The following is a 20918-nucleotide window of genomic DNA, read 5'->3' as shown; positions in this document are numbered from 1 at the left end:
AACCACAACATACTCAAATTGACGTCAAAATTAGTATGAGGAGGATGTTAGTGGGGCTTTTCGAAAACAGCCAACCTCATTTTTTGACAATAGACATCTCTTTATCTCTTTTGTATCATGCACAAGGTGCCCATCAAAATTAATAGTTTCATATTACCTTAAATGGATGGAAATGTACTATTTAGGACCGAATTCTAACTCTTACACGATTGACGAGTACAGGCTCACAACTCCCTTTTTTCTTAACTTACTTTTGTGTGTTCTTATCCCCACCTGTGTCTAGACTTCCCACCGAGGTAATCTGTTCTACATGCTTATTTCATTACAAAGTCTTTGTTTAATAATTTGTAATTCTATTCTTTCTAAAGTAGATATGCCGTGTAAACTCTCCTATTACTCGTGTTATGTGTAATGGTGCAGCCACCAAATTGCACTAAGAGGGCCCTGTCTGGATCCTTTTTGAAGTACGTCTTCACCACCAGTAATCATGTCATTTAACGTAATCAACAAACACCAGGGACCTGGCGTCCTCCCTCTTAGTGCCTGCACTCTGTGATAACTACATTTTGTCATTCAGGCTGATGAAAGGGCTCTATTTTACATCAGCTTTAATGCTCACTTTCAACAGTAATTTGTGACGTTATTTCGGTGTTAGAAAAAAAAGCTCTGCCATTTAGTGGAGTCCTTTTTTCCCAGGGTGTGATACATACATTTACTTGTTATCTCCTAGCAGTGTAAACACTGAATAGAGCCCTGACAGAAGTTGGGCGGAGGCCCGTCAAGCTTAGCAGGATATTGATGGCAATCCTTTCTCCCCACCATTAAGGTTCATCCCTGTCAGTCTGATGGATGGAGAGATGTCAGCTACTGCTAGCAGATGGCCTCAGATGAACAAGAGAAAATAAACTGTAATACATTTGAAGGTTATTTAGAAACACAAGAAACTAAACAGATAGCAGATATTTTCTTTTGAAGGACACTTTTAAGGATTTATACTAATTAGTCACACACTTTTTTTATATATAAAACTTGTACATAATGGAAATCACTCTGTTACAATACGAAGTACCAAATTCATCAAAACGTAAGTTAGGCAGTTGTATGAATTGGCCAGAGAATAATCAGTCATTTTAGTGTGTCAATTGTTTTGCATTGAATGTGTCAGTTGGTTGTGAGACAGACGAGAGCCTTAACAATAATTGATTACTCAACAAAGGGACCAGAGATGGAAAATGAGCTACTGGCTACAATCTAGCTTATGTACATGTGACTGTTCGTCAATATGCAATGTCCCTGTTTGAAATGTATTAATCTGAACAAAAGATAATAGGTAATTATTGAGTCAGACATCATATCACAAGTTTTTTGCTGATTACTTCTGTCATGTGGTAACTGAATTGAATCTTTGGAATTGTGATCATCGGTCCTATTGGGATTCAAATGAAGGCCGGGTCTTGAAGATGTAGTAATGTGTGAGTAAAAAAAAGAACACTTCACATTTATTCATTAACTGGAACTTCACTAGGTCATGAGTTCAATTCATTTTCTCTTTTTGACAGAAACATTTGTCTCGGTTACTAATTGAATCGCCTTGCTCCTAATCGCTTCTACTCAGCCGTTCTATCAACCCTTGATCATCTGAAACTGCAGTCAATTAAACACAACCATCTCTACTGCAGATGTGTTTGACTAAAAGTCCATCATGGAAAGAAAATGCCCTTGTACCTGCTAGAAGGCTTTCTAAAACACCTGTGCCTACAGTTTTTGGCTTTAATCTTGTGACTGTGAAACACTGAATAAAAAAAAACAGCAAATTAGAAGCAATTACAATTGATTTGTAACTGAGAAGATCATTTCTGTTACAAGGAGAGGAGCAGGTTGGAAGGACATGACTGATACTGTACTGATGAGCTGAGTGCTGTGGGAAGACACATCATCCTAAATGCCTCGTCACAACATGGAGGCATGTTTGGCATCGGAAGCAAATGTGAACAGAATCAGATCAGAAGGCTTCTTACTAAAATGTGACCAAATATACTTAATAGAGATTAATACAGGCCTGCAGTTAAGGAAAATAAAGGGCCAATGGGCTAATATGCAAAATCAAGGAGAGTTGTGAACTGAATGTTATGCAAGAATTGTTCATCAGGGCCAAAGCAAAGACACACACTGCAGAATGTTATTCCTAGTGCTGAATGTCTGCTTTTACATGGAATTGCTTGGTTTCTCCCAATACATCATGATACATCGCCTATCGTGGTATAAAACTAGGTTATTAATAATACTGTTTATAGAAATTTGACATCAATTATGTTTGTGTGCATGAATGATGTTATTTAGCAATAAAGTACATTTAAGAACATTGTTTCAGCCCCTCTGACTGGTGTGGAAACAAAGGAAACCAATGTCGCAAATGAGAATATAGACCAATGTCCAGATAAATCAAACATGATACGACGATTAGTCGACTATAGGCAAGATTCGACTAATCAGATTCGACAATGTAAATTCCTGATCGGTGACTGATCCCTAATTATTTTGGTAGAAATGTCTTTGTGTGTCACTTTGTAGATTATTAGATTCACTGCTTATTACATTTTATTGGATGTTGTAAAGTTTCAGTTGAATGGTTTTCCTCAAGGCATATTTATTTTATGATCCAATGGATTGCTGCACATTACATTTAAAAATCACCTTGCTATACAGCATAAAAAGCTGAGACTTTGATGTTGCAGCTCACCTAAAATCGGATGCCAAAATAGAGTCAAATGAACTCTGCAGAGGCGATGCAGTCATGTCAGAATGGCTCGGTGGAGAAACTGTGTAGACGGGTGAGGAGAAAGGAGATGAAAGGGAAAGTGCAATGGAAATGAGTGGCGGCTGTGACAATGGTCAGCAGCAATACGGTTAGACTCACTTTAAAGAGCATAGGACATTGGGCAGGGATTGGATAGGACCAACCGCTGCGCACAACCTGGCACACACAAACATTTACACACACATATACACACACACACACACACACACACACTGACTCGGTTCAAACAAAAATACAATCCTGCTGCATTTTTGTCTGAATCCAATATGAACTACCTCCAGGAAATGAAAAAAATAGGCTAAACAGTTTATAAAATAACACAACTTAAATTCTGTGACGACAGAATTACATATTCATACATGACATATGCTCATGCATTCTCGAGAAATCATCAATATTTCACAGCTCGTAGTCACCCCAAAGAGCCGGACTAAATACCGTATGCCAAGTGAATATCATTTGATTTTATGGGAAAGAATAGAAGTCTCTCTAGGCTTCCTCCAACCATTCACTCAGAGGGGACCAAAAATACAAGATTCTTGGTTTTTGGACATTGACAACAATTCACAAGTCACATCAATGTCAAATGGACATTTTGAATTGTCTGCCGTTGAACCAAGACAAGGCTCCATGCAGAAAGCTTTTCCACTACATGTTCCCTCTACAGGGCCCACCTCCTCTCTGCTGTCAGCTTGGTCAGCAGTGCTGTCACTGAAACCAGACTTTTGGTTTTGTTCCATCTTTTAACACTCTTCCAGATATTCTTTATACAGACACTCAGACATTTCCTCTCATGGGTAAAACCTGACAGGTGTGTAGGCTTTTATAGCTCCCCTACTCACCCTGGACTTCCGGCTCGGTGGACTTAAAAAACAATCCCGAATCCTCATTCACATTTCCAGCTGTGAAGCGATACCACAGGTTGGCAGCTGGTGTCAGAAAAAAAAACCTTCTTCTTGTTCCAAAATGGCAGATGGTACAACTCATTATCATACCAATCTATTACCTTTCCCACAGCTCCTGTAGAGTTGTAGTCACAAAGAGTGATTACTTTTAGTACAATCATTATAATGGATGGAATGGAAGTGTGTGATACAATTCCCTTACCAATTCCTTTAACGTGATCATATTTGGAACTTTGGAAAGAAAAACAGAAGAGTAAGTTATCAAGTTGTTGTATCTTTTAAAGTTTTATTTTTCTCAACCTTTCTGAATACCCCATTCAGATGTATCTCCCCTTATGACGTCATAAGGTGAGAAGCCACGCCCCCTCATTGCCAACACAACTTAGCACTCCCTCCACCTGTGATAAGCACATCCCCAGATGCCCCTGAATCTAGCTGGCAGTAAGATTTAAACCAGCAGTTAGATTCAGGGCCAATCAGAGCAGATTGGGCTTTTTGGAAGGCGGGGTTTAAAGATACATGGCTGAAAAACGGAGCGTTTCAGACAGCAGCTATAAACAAGAGATTCATCAAAGGCACTGTGAGAGATATAAAGGGTTTTCTTGGACAATACACCATGAACACAGTTTTGTAGCAGAAACCTAAATTACAGTTTTGAACCTGAAAATGAGCATAATATGTGACCTTTAAAATCTGTTTAAAAAAAACAGTATAGTCTGTCCCTGGCCTTTTACTAGCTGACACAGAAACTCTCTCAGTGAATGTTTTATTCAAAAGCACGTGATGGTTTCTACTGGCCAAATGGCATTTTAGAGATGAATAGTAAAAGGGGCCTGCAGTGTAACCAAAGAGTGCTTTAAGCCCATATTGGCAGTAAAATATGCCCGCTTGTAATGGGCCAAAGCGAGCTTGATTATACCTTTGTGCATTATTACCAGAGGTTATGACAAGCATTGGGTTATGATGAAGTGGCCTCTGGGCTCTGGAAGTCTGCAGCTAGGCAGACATCAGGACACAGATCCCTTACTCTGTCGCCTTTACGTGACTGTTCCACGCTTTTCTTTTTGTCACTTTTGCTTCTTTTTACTTGTCACTTGCTTTCTGCAAGTGAATAGGGTAAAATGTTTAACTTATAGATATCATTATATAACTTTGCCAGTTAAGTACTTACCTATAAAACAATAATTTTCTGTATTACAATTTTTTCAGAGATGATTGAATAAATATGCAAACCTGGCAATATTTAACTAATGATGCATACATTTGTAAACTCTTTACTCTTTAAAAAACAAAAATCTATAATGTTGGATTATGCCAGAGTTAAAATCTTTTATTTCATTTTTACAACATATTAGTGTCCAAATGTATCATAAATCAGACAATCGACAACATATGAACAAAATACTTCTGTAATAACCTTCACAATTGTGCTAAGAATAAGTATGGAAACTGCAGTTGATGCGTTCGCACCAAAAGCGATGTTTGCCATGGCCATTGCTTGTAACGCCCCTGATAATTTTGTGGTCAAATATGGTTCATCGCTTCCATCGCGTCCAACACCTCTACGCGCCTAGCTTCCCTCCCGATATTTTATTTCCCCTATTCAACCATGGCTGAGTTCAGACCCGGCACGCGTGCACGTCCGCACAAAAACAACAACACCACGGCCAACAACTGTGCCAAATGACAAATAAACAGAAACTGAAAATCACAATAGCCTAGCATTAAAACTGCATTGCATATAGATCCACGCCGCTCGGAAATAGTAACAATTGACAGCAAGGCAGCAATATAACCAAACACATTTGCAACAGCATTGTGTGCGCGGTGGCATAACATAAAGGCAGGTACATTCCCCTACCTGGCCGTGGCTGGTGGAGGTGAAGACCGGTGCTTTTTGTGAAAGTACACACAGACTTGGCCGTCATGTTTGGGTTCATATTATCCTCTGAAGCCGCACACAGCCGAGAGAGTTACTAATGCTAACCGCTGCTAACTTGGTTTATCGGCTAAAGCACAGCCGCACAGCATATTCTCTGAATTAACCAGGAAGCCCATTATTCTCGCTCAATTTACCCACGCGTGCTCCGTCTTGTAGAACCCCAAGACGCAGTCATGCTGCAAAGCCGTCAGTGTACACTGTCCTCCATTTAGCTGTCAGTGACTTTGGGTCTATCTCCAAGCTGATTGGCTATTGCAGCTAAGCGTCAAGTTCAATATTATCATCTTCAAGCGATGAGGCGTTACACACGATGGAGTGTAAAATCACCTGAAACCCCTAAGCCGCTCTATCCCCTGTATCCCCTCATAACTTCTAAACACTGATTTTCTACGCCTCTATCGCGAGCATCGCTTTTGGTGTGAACACACCTTTTAATGCTGTAGAAGTTGAGATTTTTGGTTCAGAGTATTGAAAAAGACTAATGTTGAGATAACGGCTGTTTAAAGATGGTTGTATAGGAGAAATATACCGACGTAAACAGGACCTTTTAGTATGACAGAAGACATGTTATGGAAGATTAATAGACACAAATCTCACAATTGACCAGTGCTTGAAAAACCCATGTTTGTTATCCTGCCTTGTCTCGCCCTTAATGTTATGAGGACAGATACACATTAAAGTGCACAAAAATTAAGAGGAACGTTTCATTCTGGCAAACAAGAGAACAGATGGCTATTCACTACTATATGAGAGCATAGTACATACTAAGAAATACCAGCAAGCCAGGAAAGCCCCACTTTTTATGTATTGCTAATTAAAAGACAGCAATTTAAAGGCAGTCTGTTCGGAACAACATCTCCTTCGAGGTTAGATTTTCCAGCTGTACAATGCATGTTTACAATAGCAGTGTCTCTGAATCCTACCCTTTCTATGTGATGGCATGAGTAGGCAGATTGAAGGATATGAAGTGTATTGAAAAGGTTGGGTTCCATTCAGTAGGTCCATCAACTGCTATGGCAGAGTTGCTCCACACCGTTACAAACTATTTCAGTGTGCAACATAGCCTGTTGACCTGACTACACATACACAAAGAAAAACACACCAGGACACACACACACACACACCTCTCAAACACAGGAGTACATATAGAGACCCATCACACACACAAGCACACGCACTACAGTATAACCTTTTCACTTTCAATTAGGACGGTGGGTGCTATAAGTATGCATGACAGGCGTTTCGAATGAGACAAATGGGCCATCATAGGAGAGCTAAGTGTGTATAGAGTGGATGGATAAAAGGGGACAGACATTGGCCATGGCTCCATACTGAGGTCAACTCTTGAAATATATCTTATAGTGCTGCTCTCCTGTTGTTTGTTGTTTCCCTTCTATAGAAGTAGAAACACACAGTAAAAATGTTAGACTTAAAGGTGAAGTAAGTGGTTTATTTATGTTAATATAAGTGTAAAATTGCTCTTTATTCATACAGTGATCACTTACGTAATGTGCGCGTTTCATAAAGCCGATCTCTCAGTCAGCTGCTTTGCATGTAATCGGCAAATAATCTTATTGTAGGATTCCGAAATTCTTATCCAATCAGAAGAGAGAACGCTACAAACCGACCCCCGTCTCACTCATACATAATATATACACTCCATGGTCTCACTGCCGGTGCACGCCAGAGCAACAGATGGGTGAATGTGTATGCGCCTACAATGGCGGAGCAGTGTCTTCCCAATGTCTGTTTTGATGGTTGTTCATCATGTTTTATCACACTTCTGGATCTGAGATGATGCTAGATAACTTGCTGCTTGAAGACCGCAGTGCATTAATGTGGTGACGTAGGGACGAGCGAGGGGACTGCTAACTGCAGTAACTGACAGGAAGTTAGCTAAAAGAACCATTCCGCTTACAGCACCTTTTAATGTCTTATATTTCCCCCCCATTATGGATCAGTAGTTCGGCAAATATCGAAAGATTTCATTCCACACAGTCTATGTTCCATCATGGCCCAGTCTCTGCAGATATGGAGGACGAAACCTGACTTTAGAAGGCACGACCCAATAAAGGAACACAGCTGCACTCCGGGTCACAGTGTTCCGTCTGAAAGAAAACAACCTTTCCAGTCAAATGGATTTTTCTCATCCCTCCCCTGTCACAAAAACGTACAAGATAAATCATACACTAACAAGTACCTCAATTGCCTGTGTGTTTTTTTTTGTTGTTCTATCTGCAGAGGGTTTGGCTGTGGGCGTTGGATTCGGTGCCATTGGAAAGACTCCGTCCGCTACTTTTGAAAGTGCCAGGTAAGATTGGGTGCCAAGGCAACGGAACATACTCGCAGCAGGCCTTTTTTTCAAAATGTCACCTGTCTTCACCAGAAAAAACAAAGTGGACTATTTTAACCGGAGACACATTTCTGGATCCCACCTGCAGGATGTGTTTAGAACGTGCTGTCATTGTATCTTGTGTGTGTAAGCCTCAAACCACTTCAAGTCACAGTAAGAACATGGTCAGGGTGTATACCTTGTGCCCCTGGCTGTGCTGTTGTGGTGTGCTGCTGACATCTAGTGGTTGGGTTGTAGTACTGTATAGAGCTGTGGCAGTCCTTAGGCAGGATTATCTGGTCGGTAAAAGGACATTCTCTCTATGGGCCTGTTCAAGAAAAAACTGAAATTTAAGAAAAGAGGACATAACTATCCCTTGACACAAGAGAAACTTGTCATCACAATATCAAGTCTATTTCACTGTAAAGGCCCTTTAGGTAGGTTGTTGTTAATATCTCTCATAAAGAGATACAGTCTGACTATTTTATGTTGTTTCTTTGTTTTGTCTCTGTAATTTATCATTTTAAATAGTTCTTTATTCAACTTTATTCTTTCTTGTTTAAATGAGGTAGTATTGTGAATCACTTTGAGTTGCCTTTGTGTACTAAATGTGCTATACACATAAAGTTGCCTTGCCTTGTCCACTTTAGAAATTTGGCCATCGGTATTGGCATCCAGAACTTCCCAGAAGGCTTGGCGGTTAGCCTGCCTCTCCGAGGTGCAGGGCTCTCAACGTGGTCCGCCTTCTGGTAAGGAAAATCATGGTGTCAAAAAGAGTACAATAATTTAACAACACTTTGCCAGAGCTTGGACTGAGTACTATTTGTTTAATTTAAAATGTGGACACTGTAACTTGACTGTCACTGTCTATAGGTATGGCCAGCTAAGCGGCATGGTGGAGCCCATAGCAGGGGTGCTAGGTGCTGCCGCTGTGGTCTTTGCAGAGCCCCTGCTGCCGTACGCGCTGGCCTTTGCTGCTGGAGCCATGGTTTACGTGGTGGTGGATGACATCATACCTGAGGCTCAAGTCAGGTAAGGAAAACACTGTTAACCTCTTCATTTTATTGGGTAAATGTAATATATATATATATATTCATACAGCTAAATTCTTCAACTCAACCCCATTTTCTTTCTTTGATTATTCTTCATTAAAATAGATTTTTTTTTTTTTGTCTCAAAAATGTGTAAAGTATAAGAGATGCATTCCGGTAACCAATATTTACTGTGTATGTCATCCGTCACGAGTATTGAAAGCGGTCGTTCACCTATTTATTTATTTTTCAGTCATGTATTTGTATGTTTATTTTGTTTAGCTGTTACGACTGATTATGTGTGCAGGATATTTAAAAAAAGAAAGGTAGGGATGAAAGTGGATAACATTTACATGTATTCATACGAATGGCGCCTTTCTTAACAGTCCGTCTCTAACTAATCCCTATTTTCTTGGTGTGGACAGTGGGAACGGGAAGCTGGCGTCCTGGACCTCCATCTTGGGCTTCGTAGTGATGATGTCACTAGACGTGGGTCTGGGCTAACCATATCCACGGCAACAGAAGCCTCAGTCGCCATGGTGTCACCACAACGCAGCTGACCTCAGTTTTTATTGAAAAAGGGGACCAAATGGAAGTGTTTTATTCTCGAACACCGCTTCATCTTTTTTCTTTGAATGGTTTGCTACTTGAAGGTTAGCATTGGTAACAGGAAAAAAAAATAACTTTTGTAATTAATTGTCGTCATTTCAAATGGCAAATTTCTCAATTTTGGAATGTCTTCATGAATATCTAATCATTTAATGAATATGTTTTCTATTGGAATGTTTGGTTGAGTTGGTACCTAGAACTATAAATAAGGTTGGTACGGCTTTTTGAGTTCTTCCTGGAGTTTTTTTTTGTATTTCCTCATGATGCCAATACTTGAAGTCCATTGGTTTTGGTCATTTTTGTGGACCACCAATGAATGAATGGATTCAGCTCACTCCATTCTGATCCCTGCTGTGTCACTGTCGGCAAAGTACTGTCAAAGTACTGAAACATGGGAGTCCAGGTGTGAATTCTTACACACTCTGAATCATTTACACATCCTATTGTATATCAAAGTCAAAACGGTTGCTTCAACCTATCACAGTGCCTTCTCGTTTGTGGGGCAGTCTCCTGCCCTCTACGGGTCATTCTGGAGAATCGCATGCTGTGGCCCATATCTAATTATTTCAAATGCTGAAGTTAAGGATGCATAAAGTGAAGTATTTATGTAATTAAACAACCAAGTGATTCTAAATTGTTCTCAACTTGTGTTTTTTAAGCCAGTTTGTTTGATGCATAAAGACACAATGCTATATATTTCATTTTTAAATAGATTGACTTCCAGATGTCAGTGTTAAACAATGTATTGATGCATTGTAAGGAAGGGTTTCCAACATTGACTTATGAGTCAAATAATTCTAGATAAGAGTGTAGTAATGTTTTGTGTGAACAAGCTCAAACGTTGAGCTTGTGTACACATAGCTTGAGTAAAACTAAGTATAGTGGTTATTCATCATAGCAATCTTAAATGAGTTAACCCTCGTAATGTACTCCCGACTGACTTACACCCATGGTCCTCTGGGGTCATATTGACCCCAAACGGTTTGGTGTTTTTTTAAAGCCTAAAGTATAAATTGTCAATACATTTTGTGTTACACCTTTACTCTGACTTGAGTCCAACCCATTACCACAAATATTTGCCTTAGTTTTGGAATTTTAGGCCAACGGACCTTGTTTACATAAAAATATACAATGTTTTCGATTTAAAATTAAATAAAAACATTTTTAAAAATTCCTTAACATGATTTTGACTATATGACTCATTAGAGAGTGGCTTATGTCAAAGGTTAGTGAAAAAACTGTTTTTGAATCACTTAGATTTTTTGAATAGGAGCAAATACAAACACCCATGGTCCTCTGGGGTCAAAATGACCCCGCCCGGTTCGGCTGTTTTTTAAAGCCTATAAGGTATAAATTATCAATTAATTTTGTGTTACACCTTTAGTCTGACTTGAGTCCAACCCATAACCACAAATATTTCCCTTAGTTTTTTAATTTAGGGCCAACATACCTTGTTTATATAAAAGTATGCATTTTTGGATTTAGACAGTCAAACCAGGCAGGGTCAGTTCTCGCCTGGTTTGACTGTTTCTAAGGCAAAAAGCATAAATAATCACTAACCTCAGTTTTTCTGATTTTTACTCAACTTTATCCTCACTCTTTACCTGACATAATAAACATCACAACACAACATTACAACATGTAAAACTTTTCAAAAATTTACTTTTTAGAAGTGAGTGAGAACCCTCGATTTGTCCCTCAGTTGCATGCGAGGCAGGTAGTTATTGAGTGATCTTTGCTGATTCACTTCATTGCATTTTGTTGAACTTGGTTCAAAATGAGCTCACAAGCCTCTAAGGTAAAGCCTGCAGCCTACTGATCATGCTGCCTGTCTCAGACTGTCAGACTGTCTCAGACTGTCTCAGAAGGTTTGAAATGGTGCAGAGTCTGCCAGAAACGATCTGTTTATGTGTTTTGTTTTCTAAACCATTGCTTGACCCCACACATCAAAGGCACAGGTGTTGGGTCTGTCTGTGTGTGTGTGTGCGCTCGTGGGTGTGTGCTCATGTACAGGTATGTGTGTGTGTGTTGCTGTGTGTGGGTGTGTGTGTATATGTGCGTGCGTGCGTGTGTGTGTGTGTGTGCTGGTGAAGTGTGTGTGTGTGTGTGTGTGTGAGTGTGTGTGTGGATGTCGTTAGAAGAAGGGGGGGCGGGTATTTCATCTGTTAGAAGCAGTATAGTGTGACATTTTGCCCCATTGCACCATTGTGTGCTGCGGGGTCATATTGACCCCAGAGGACAACAGGTGTTATAAAATTAAATAAAACACCCATAATTTGATCAAAACACAGCATAGTATTGAACAACCCCTATCATTTTCAGACCATTTGGTGAATGAAAAACATATTTTCACGCAAAAAGAAATGTCTTGTGGGGTCAAATTGACCCCAGTACAATAGGAGGGTTAAAAGATAGATATACTAAGATGTCCTTTAAAGGGTGTGTATGTTAGGCAATGTAATCACATGTTTGGTTGTTTGAGTTGTTATAGCCTTAGTCCTGTTGGCATAGTAGCTATTATGATGGGTATGTCTGTCTCTCTGTCAGTCAGTCCATCACTTTGGTCAAGACTGAAATATTTCAACAACTGTTTGAATCTACGCCTATGTGTTTGACCAATTGCTATGAGACTTTGTAAATATGTTTTGTGGCCCGCAGAGGAAGCATCCACATGACTTTGGTGATCCCCCTGGCTTCCCCTGAGGTGAACCTGGTAAACAAACTGTGCCTTCCCAACATTGTTAGCATTGCCCTGGTTAGCATGTTAGTTTGCAAATACCGGTATTTAGCTCAGAGCGCTACTGTTACAGCCTCGCAGAGTGGCAAGCATAGCCAAAATAAGCAGAAAAAACAAGAATCTTAAAAAAAAAATTATATGTTGAATATTAATTTTTTTCATATTTTATTCACTGTCTTTCAAACTCCCCTGTGTTCTTTGATTTTCACAATAATATGATTATATTATTACAAAACAGATCAGGTTATGCGTGGCCTATGCAAATCACATTCTCAAGACCATAGTTTGACTCTTATGAGCAGTTTTACACGTGTTGACCCAGATTCATTTGAAGAACTTGTGCATGCATTTTTAACGGGGCCAACTTAAGCTTCTTGGTTTTCACATGATCAAAGAGCCCCCTCTCTAAGAGTAAATAACCCATGACCAGTATGACTGTGTGTGAATGAATGGAACCTGGAACCCTGTAAGTGCTTTGAGTCCTTAGGGAATAAAGCGCTATATAAATCCTATCCATTATTATTATTATTATGATAAAACATGTGACACCAAGACACAGCTTCCTTTTACAGTTCCAATAGCTGCAGGTTCAACACTCCTAATAGAAGTACACACCACTTATCCACACATTTAATGGTTGGACACAGTATTGACAGAACAGCACATGAATGGACAGAAGTAATAATTATTTAAAAAAAAAACAATAATGACGGTCCATAGCCTACAATTAAAACAAAACAAAAAACGCATTCACATATGGAGCCTCACTCAGCTATACAGAACAGTGGCTGGGACTGGCGTGTGTTGCAGGAACTTGACGAGACGTGTTGGCATTTCCAGCTGGTCGATGCAGTGGATCCGGTCGATCTCTTTGAGGTAACGTCTGACGGCGAGTCGGCACTGTGAAGTCAAGGCCTTTGGATTCCCTGGAGAGGGTGAAAAAAAAGCAGAAAGTTAACATTTCTGTAACACTAAATATTGTATTATTTATTTATTATAAATGTATTTTAGTGCACTCCTTGAAAAAAAAAATGCTTTAAGTGACTACAATTTCAGTACTGCAGAAACAACCTGTCCGTGCTTGAGGGAAAATTACTACTTTACAGTTTTTTTGTGTCTTACAGCTTCCTTTTACAGTTCCAATAGCTGCAGGTTCAACACTCCTAATAGAAGTACACACCACTTATCCACAATTACTACTTTACTGTTTTTTTCCCCCCTGCCAGTCCATTATTTCTCAATCACTTCATTTAATAGATCAGTAGTCATGTTAAATGGCAAATGGACCACACTTATATAGCACTTTTCACTGATTTTCTCAGACTCAAAGCACTTCACATTGTTTTGCCTCTTTCACCCATTCACACTCACACACACCGAGGGCAGCAGTTACCACACAGGGTGTAAACTAACCGTCATGGAGCAATTTGGGGTTCAGTGTCTCTTTGCCCACTGTAAGGAACACTTACAAATGTGGCAATAGGTGGGGGATCCAACCACTAACCCTGCAATCCAGTGGACGACCGCTCCTACCTGCATAGCCACATATCCTTACTATTTCCTAATGATCTGGTAGAAAGTTTCAGAGAAACTAATTACAGTGAAAACTTAAGTGAAACCCAGGTAGGTATTCAACAGTATTGATTTATTATTGGAAACTTAATTATCTGTACATGTAGAATTGTATCAAGATGGTAGACAACTTTAACAAATATTTCATGCCATGCTATCTGCACTATCTTGGTCACACAAGCAATTTATTTTACCAGACGTCTACCAACGAGGAACCGTATGAGATATATATTATATTGCAGACTAATACAAATAGCGGTATCATATAACAGTCATAAAAATAGCGGTACCAAAATGTAATTAACATCTTCTAAATTTAAGATGTGCTACAGTTCAACTTCAGCAAATATGCAGCAGCCTGAGACTTACTTTGCAGTGATTCAACCTGTACAAACTGACCAGCTGCTCCCTAACATCCGTCTGCAAGTCACCTTAAAAATCTCAGCATGATAACTGACCATAGTGTTTGTTTTTTAACGTCTCTCTTGTATGGTATATAGGCTACACCTGGACCTTGAAGCGCTCAAAACCGTAGGCTATGAATTTCAACCGGATTATACTGCAAATATTTCTATTTCCCGCACTCACAAACAAAACAGTGCAACAGAGCAATCTGTGAGCTTTCCCTTGACTACATAAAAAAAAACATTGCATAGATGTTGAAAGTCTGAGCGGAAATGTTGTTCCTCTCCCGTCTTCGTTCCCACGCCATTCCCACCACTGCGTTACACCCATATTAATGTTGAAAAACCATATAAAAAGTGTATTTTCTATTTTGCACAATAGGTGAGCTTTTAAAAAGGAGCATGATGACACTATATCTGCAGTCACACCCTCCGTACCTCTCTCGTGCAGCAGTAGCTCCACGGCCTCGTTCTGCTTGGTGGACTTCTCTATGATGAGCGTGGGCAGGTAGACGTTGGCCCCGAAGTCGATCAACAGCTGGATGTACTCCACGCCGCAGCCATGTCTCAGGCACATCTCCAGCACCGTCTTGGGCTGCTTGATGGACGACAGCAGCCGGCCGTCGGTGCAGTTGTAGTCTGGGTCGGCCCCGTACAGCAGCAGCAGTTTGAAACACTCCATGTGTCCGTACACTGCGGCCAGGTACAGGGGCCCGCTGGACACCCGCGCACTAGACGTCCACAGCAAGACTTTGGAGCGGGAGTTGACCTCTGCGCCGTGCTCCAGCAGCTCCTTTTAATAGAGGGGGGGGCAATGTGGAATATTTAGTGGCATCAAGCAGGTGAAAAGTTCTAGATTAGCAATGCCAACCCCTCACTTTCTAATTGTTACAGAAGCTACGGGTGGCCTTCAAGGACATAAAGCTATTAACTGAAGATGGTGACATCCACCACTTCCTTAAAGTCATTCAATAATATCAAGTGATGAGAAAATGGATTTATTTGTTCTATAGTACTACTTCTTCAAGTTTCCGTCCGCTGTATACTGTATATAAAAAAATGCATGCAGACGTTAAGTTTGTCCATTCTGTGCTGCTGTAGAAAAACATGGCAGCCTCCGCGTAGGAGAAAAGAACAACTTTTATTTTCAAGCGATTAAACACCTAATTAAAACAAACTTATGAAGAGGCTATATCAAATTCCATTTATGAAAACAAATAATTAAAACGCCTGAAAACAAATAATTAAAACGCCCAAACTAAATTCTACACACTGCACCTTTAAGATCTTGGCGTTGCCTTCCCTGGCCGCCGTCAGCACCGGGGAGCAGTTGTTGGCGGAGTTCCCGTTGGGGTCGGCGCCGGCTCCTAGCAGCGCTAAGACACAGTCAAGGTATTTGCCGCGCACGGCCGCAAACAGCGGGGTCTGGGCCTTGACATCCACACAGTCCACCAGGGCTCCGTGGGCTAGCAGCACCTGCAGACAGCCCAGGTGACCCTTGGACACCGCGGCGTGGAGGGGCGTGCCGGCCACCCCCCATCCCCCCCGGCAGTTGATGACCTTCCTGTAGATTTCTTGGCAGAGCATCTCATGGAGGAGCCGGGCATTGTCTTGTAACACGCACTGTCGGAGCTGGGAGATCTCACAGCTGCTTTCTTCTTCGGCAGACGTCCTCAGGCGGAGCATAGAATCTGCTGCAGGGAATGAGTCAGAGGGGAAAGTTGGTTGATGTATAGGTGTGTGTGTGTGTGTGTGTGTGTGTGTGTGTGTGTGTGTGTGTGTGTGTGTGTGTGTGTGTGTGTGTGTGTGTGTGTGTGTGTGTGTGTGTGTGTGTGTGTGTGTGTGTGTGTGTGTGTGTGTGTGTGTGTGTGTGTGTGTGTGTGTGTGTGTGTGTGTGTGCACGAACATCTTGAAGCTACAATCTGATTGTCTAAGCCACAGAAGAGTTGTTTTGTAAGGCACAGGAAAAAAAAATGCAGCTTTTAAAAGGTGGGGTTGAGCGATTTTGGAGAATTATTTTTGTCAAAATCACATGTAAACAGAGGGCAGGCTATGTAAACACAGGGCTTCCCCATAGCTAGCAACATGCCCGTTTAATGAGTCTAGGCTGTATTGTGTATTAACACTGGGTTTTTCTTTCAACGGACACACAGCATGGACAGAAAGTGAGTGCTGATTTTGTCAAAAGGGTATTTTGACAACAAGCATTCTCCAGAATTGCTGATTCCACCTTTAAATGAGGCTTTCTGTGAGATAATTCCATGTCATCTTAACAATGATTAAATCACATCCATCTGTGGAACTGTCGTCTAACAACGTGTAGTCATTAACTGTAGTTAATAATGCTCTCCAAAAGCACAGACAAAAGAGTGAGCGTAAGAACACACTCACCTTTGTATTAAGCCCACATCAAACTCCTTCTAAAAACGTTGTAAATGTAATGGTACTGAGTAAGTGAGGTCGTTTTGACAATTCGGCATACAAATCATCTATAGGCCTACACTATTAGCCTACATAATTAAGTGTAATAGCATTTCTAAAATGCATGTCTGTGGTGTTCTGCGAGAAGAAAAAATGAGGGCTAAACAACGAATTTAACTGCGACTTGTTGTGAAGTTAGTGAACACATGAATATGTTCTGTAGCCATAAACAGCAGCAGATATTTACAGACGCTGACGCTCACTCCACAATTAGCCTACGTTAACGTCACGTACGGTGCTAATACGCGTTACTACAGCAGGATATTTCTACTGTCCCTATTGTACAAACTGCGTTGTTTCAAGTTATTCACTAACCTGCAAATCTCCTCGCTTTTAAATGACTTCTGGTGATACATAGAATGCGGGCTGTGTTGTGTTTTTTCGGCTTTGTTGTTGCTTACCTCTAAGAGATGTCACCATCAGCTGCTGCTGCCTTCATCTTCCTTCTTTCTTCTTCTTCCTTCTTCCTCGTGCGTGGTACACTTTCGGATGAATGTGGTACTGCTGCCCCCTAGTGTTTTCTAACAGCATTAAATACATTGAAAGGATGCTGCAGTCTTCCACTGAATCATAAATGTGTTTTTAAAGTGTTTAATTAAAATTAACAGATTGCGATATATTTAAAAATGTATAGGCCTAATGAATTGCCTATTTGAAAAATATAACTCAAAATGAATAAAATAACAAAAGATTAATCAAATTAATAAACCAAATAAAGTGGATAAAGTGTTGTCAAAATGTCAAATAAATAAAATAAGTGTAGGCATAAGTAACTAAAACACATTATGAAATGAATTCTCACATACATTCTGTTAAATACACAAATGAACAATTAAACCTTGAAATAATAAACAAAACAAAAAAAACATCATAATGCAACCTGATCACATTTAAGTTAAATTATTGAATCCCTTTTAATATTCTCATGTGTAATTGGAGTAAATCTGTATTTAGTTATACGTTCCGTTATCATTAACACCGTTCTGAAGGTTATTACATAAGGATGGTTCATATGTTACCATTTGTCTGATTTATGATACATTTTGTTCTAAAAAACATGCAGAAAATGCCATTTTAAGACCTGTACGTAAAAATTGTTAGATTTATGAAATGCAAAAATTCCGTATCCAAAATATGTTCTGTAAAAACTTTAGACACAATATGTTTTAAAAAATAAAATAAAGTGACTGTGGACACACAGACTTGAACTCTGTTCATTCACAGCTTCCCCTCTTGAATCTGAAGGTCTAAAGGTAGGCCTATGTCTCCCAAAGACAAATACAACCGTATCCATAGCGATGGACTGACAATTCCCAGCTATGGTTGCCTTATCGTTGCCTTTAGGCTTTATCTGTTCCCTCTCCAGGCAACCAAGATGGCATCCTTTCTTTTAACCAAACTAGGCCCATTTCTCTTTGCGTGTGCGTCACAGAGCCTTTTGTTTGGTATGGGATGAGGTCTGGGGTGTTTGTGCCTCGGACAATGGGGCTGCGGGCAAAATGCAGCACAAATTTGTTTTAAATATCTTAAACACCATCCCACTTGACCAAATGTAAAAATAAATAAATAAAGGGTTGGCGGACCAGCAAAAGAACAACTGATCCCTCTGAATTCCTACAACATATAAAAAAAGTAATGTGTACCCAAAGGACACTGACAGTGCACACACTCTTTTATTTTTTCGATCACTTTCTAACTTATAGACAATGCACTGACTCAAGACTTAGATAAACATAAATAAACATCAGATGAATGCTTCTAGCATTGAAAACAACAGATAAACAAGAAACAAAACAGGACTGAAAGAGGTTGAAATCCTTGGCTTATTACTATTATTTCAAAACCATTCCACAAATGTCCCCCCCCCCCCCCCCCCCCCCCCCCCATATACTGAAACACATCTTTATTTGACATTTGTTCTGATCTCAGGTCTGTGGGACTGTTGTTTCTGTCGGGACTCCTTGGAGGGAGTGTGACTGCTACTTTTGAATGGCAGTGGGCTTTTACAACATGGTAATGAGCGGTGCTGGCCTCTTCTGTCCACTCTGACTGTAAAGCTGTTGCTGAGAGACAAAGTAGAAGTCACCCGGGAGCTCACAGAAAAGGGGGCCTTTAAAACAACGACCAACACCATAACTCATTGTGTGCAGTGTGCAAGACTATGGGGTGGTGTAGTGGATGAAAAAAAGACTGTGTGTGTGTGTGTGTGTGTGTGTGTGTGTGTGTGTGTGTGTGTGTGTGTGTGTGTGTGTGTGTGTGTGTGTGTGTGTGTGTGTGTGTGTGTGTGTGTGTGTGTGTGTGTGTGCGTGCGGGTGTGTAGAAGACACAAGACTTGGTTTAAAGATAGGGAAGAGGAGGCTTTGGAAGGAAGACAGCATTGTTCAACTTGTACGACAGCCTCCGGAGAGATGAGGGGGAGAGTTGTGTGGCAGCAATGATGAAAATAAATGTCATGCATTGATCTCAGCGATGCCCCCGAGGTGAATATGCAGCAGAGAGTTTGTTTGATTTTTTTTCCTGAGGAGGATATTATAAAGTGTTCTTCAAGATGACGGGAACACCGGTGTCGCCAAAGCAGGATGCACTGTGGATTCTGTGTGTGCTTTTGATCACTGCAGCAGGAGGTGAGCCGGTTCATTTAATTGAAGTGAGAGTTAAAACAAAAAATGTGAGTGTGGGCACAGCAACTTCAGTAAAGAAGGTGCATTAAGGCTTTTAGCTTGGCCTAGATGCATTTGCCTGAATCAGTGCCTATCAGCCATAGCTCTGTCAGGGAATGTGATGAGTTGTTGAGGTAGTTGCCAGTTGTGCTAGAGGTTGTGTTGTTTTTTTTGCTGTTGGTTATTTTCTCTGTTCATTGCGTTTATTAGAATATCATTTGAAGTACTTTACTTGAGTATTTAAATTGAATCATACTTTAATGTTCTTCTTAGATACAATTCAGAGGCAAATACTTTATATTTGAATCACTACTTTGTTATATATACAACTGTAATTCCTATTTAAGTTTCAGAAGAATAATTTTACAATCAAAGTTCAACATAATATGAATTTAACATTTACATTGTTACAGAATGGTACACTGCCTAAATTGAGTGAAATTTGAAAGTGTGTGTGTAAAAAAACTCACCTGTTTAATTAATGGTACAAATTGACACCCTGAATAAAATATGTTACTTTTTCATGGTGTAAATGTCAGTTACGTTCAAGCCATTGACAAAACAATTTTAAATCAAGCCTATCAGCTCCACAAAACTATCTCTGTGCTCTGTGTTGTTTTTGTAATTACTTAGAAATTCCTCGTAGGGGCAACACATGTTACGCACTATAGCTTTAAAAGGTAGATACCTTCAATTGAATTAACCACCAAACAGCTCATTTTATAATCTCATATTTTAAGTTGATATGATTATTTGACTCCTTTGCATGCTGTTGGTTCCAGGGTCCAACAGTCCCTGTCCAATAGGTGCTCGGATCCACCTGTCCAGCCGGCGCTGCTATTGGCTCTCTGAGATGACATCATCATGGCCTGAGGCACAGCGTTCATGCAGAGAGACTCAGGGTGGAGATCTGGCATCCGCTGACAGCCTAGAGCTGCAAAACTTCATCCACTACTCCTTTTCATTGTGAGTGCATCAAACAATAATGTTTAAAACAAATTCATTTGAAGTTTTATAAGCTTATACACTGTATATATATATATATATATATATATATATATATATATATATATATATATATATATATATATATATATAAATAAAAATGTATCTCATTTGTTTTCATATTGGTTTAGAAAAACCACTGTGTGGGTTTGGCTGAAGGGATCAGGGGAAGAAAGGCCCGACCAGGAGCCAGTAAGTCCTGCATGGTTGGCCGGAGACAGTGAGAGTCAAAGGGTGTGTACTCAGATGGCCTTAGGGACACAGGGACAGTGGAGGGATGCGCAGTGTGCTGGACAATACCTCTTTCTCTGTGAAAAAGAAGTAACCGGTAAGACTTTAATTTAACTGGAGAACACCTAAAGGTACACATGGAGTCAGCGGTGGTGGAGTCAGCTATTCTGGAAAAGGCTTCTTGTCAAATA

At 40.2% G+C, this 20918-nt stretch overlaps 3 protein-coding genes across 5 annotated transcripts in view; 2 read left to right on the top strand and 1 right to left on the bottom strand.

Annotated features, from left to right (window-relative positions):
- The window catches only part of slc39a11 (solute carrier family 39, member 11), a 131551-nt gene extending 121331 nt beyond the window's left edge, over positions 1–10220 (top strand). For all 3 annotated transcript variants that reach the window (XM_080048743.1, XM_080048741.1, XM_080048742.1), the window contains exons 7-10: positions 7907–7976; positions 8648–8746; positions 8871–9029; positions 9454–10220. In XM_080048743.1, coding sequence (XP_079904869.1) covers positions 7907–7976; positions 8648–8746; positions 8871–9029; positions 9454–9532 — 407 coding nt within the window. In that variant the 3' untranslated portion in view covers positions 9533–10220. The remainder of the gene's footprint in view (positions 1–7906; positions 7977–8647; positions 8747–8870; positions 9030–9453) is intronic.
- Positions 10221–12552: 2332 nt separating this feature from the next.
- Positions 12553–17275, bottom strand: LOC307267284 (ankyrin repeat and SOCS box protein 12-like). The gene is made up of 4 exons (XM_080049569.1): positions 17233–17275; positions 15629–16044; positions 14789–15143; positions 12553–13300 (listed from the first exon to the last, which is right to left on the bottom strand). The coding sequence occupies exons 1-4, from the start codon at positions 17249–17251 to the stop codon at positions 13143–13145; spliced, it is 948 nt and encodes a 315-aa protein (XP_079905695.1). The 5' UTR covers positions 17252–17275; the 3' UTR covers positions 12553–13142.
- A 2104-nt stretch (positions 17276–19379) lies between these two features.
- Positions 19380–20918, top strand: part of pkd1b (polycystic kidney disease 1b) — a gene marked incomplete at both ends in the record, with an annotated part of 31431 nt that continues 29892 nt past the window's right edge. The window contains 3 exons of the mRNA XM_080048588.1: positions 19380–19455; positions 20274–20457; positions 20628–20824. Of these exons, the coding sequence (XP_079904714.1) occupies positions 19380–19455; positions 20274–20457; positions 20628–20824 (457 nt within the window). The remainder of the gene's footprint in view (positions 19456–20273; positions 20458–20627; positions 20825–20918) is intronic.

Source organism: Ammodytes marinus (genome assembly GCF_949987685.1).
Source record: "Ammodytes marinus genome assembly, chromosome: 20".
Taxonomy (NCBI): Eukaryota; Metazoa; Chordata; class Actinopteri; order Uranoscopiformes; family Ammodytidae; genus Ammodytes; species Ammodytes marinus.
Note: the sequence above shows the minus strand (reverse complement) of the source record. Positions and strands in the feature narration are given on the sequence as shown.

Excerpts from the sequence above, each read along its gene's own strand:
- LOC307267284 (XM_080049569.1), bottom strand. Across the intron at positions 15,144-15,628 it reads GCAACGCCAAGATCTTAAAG|GAGCTGCTGGAGCACGGCGC; the intron begins GTGCAGTGTGTA and ends CTCTATTAAAAG. Across the intron at positions 13,301-14,788 it reads GCTACTGCTGCACGAGAGAG|GGAATCCAAAGGCCTTGACT; the intron begins GTACGGAGGGTG and ends CACCCTCTCCAG.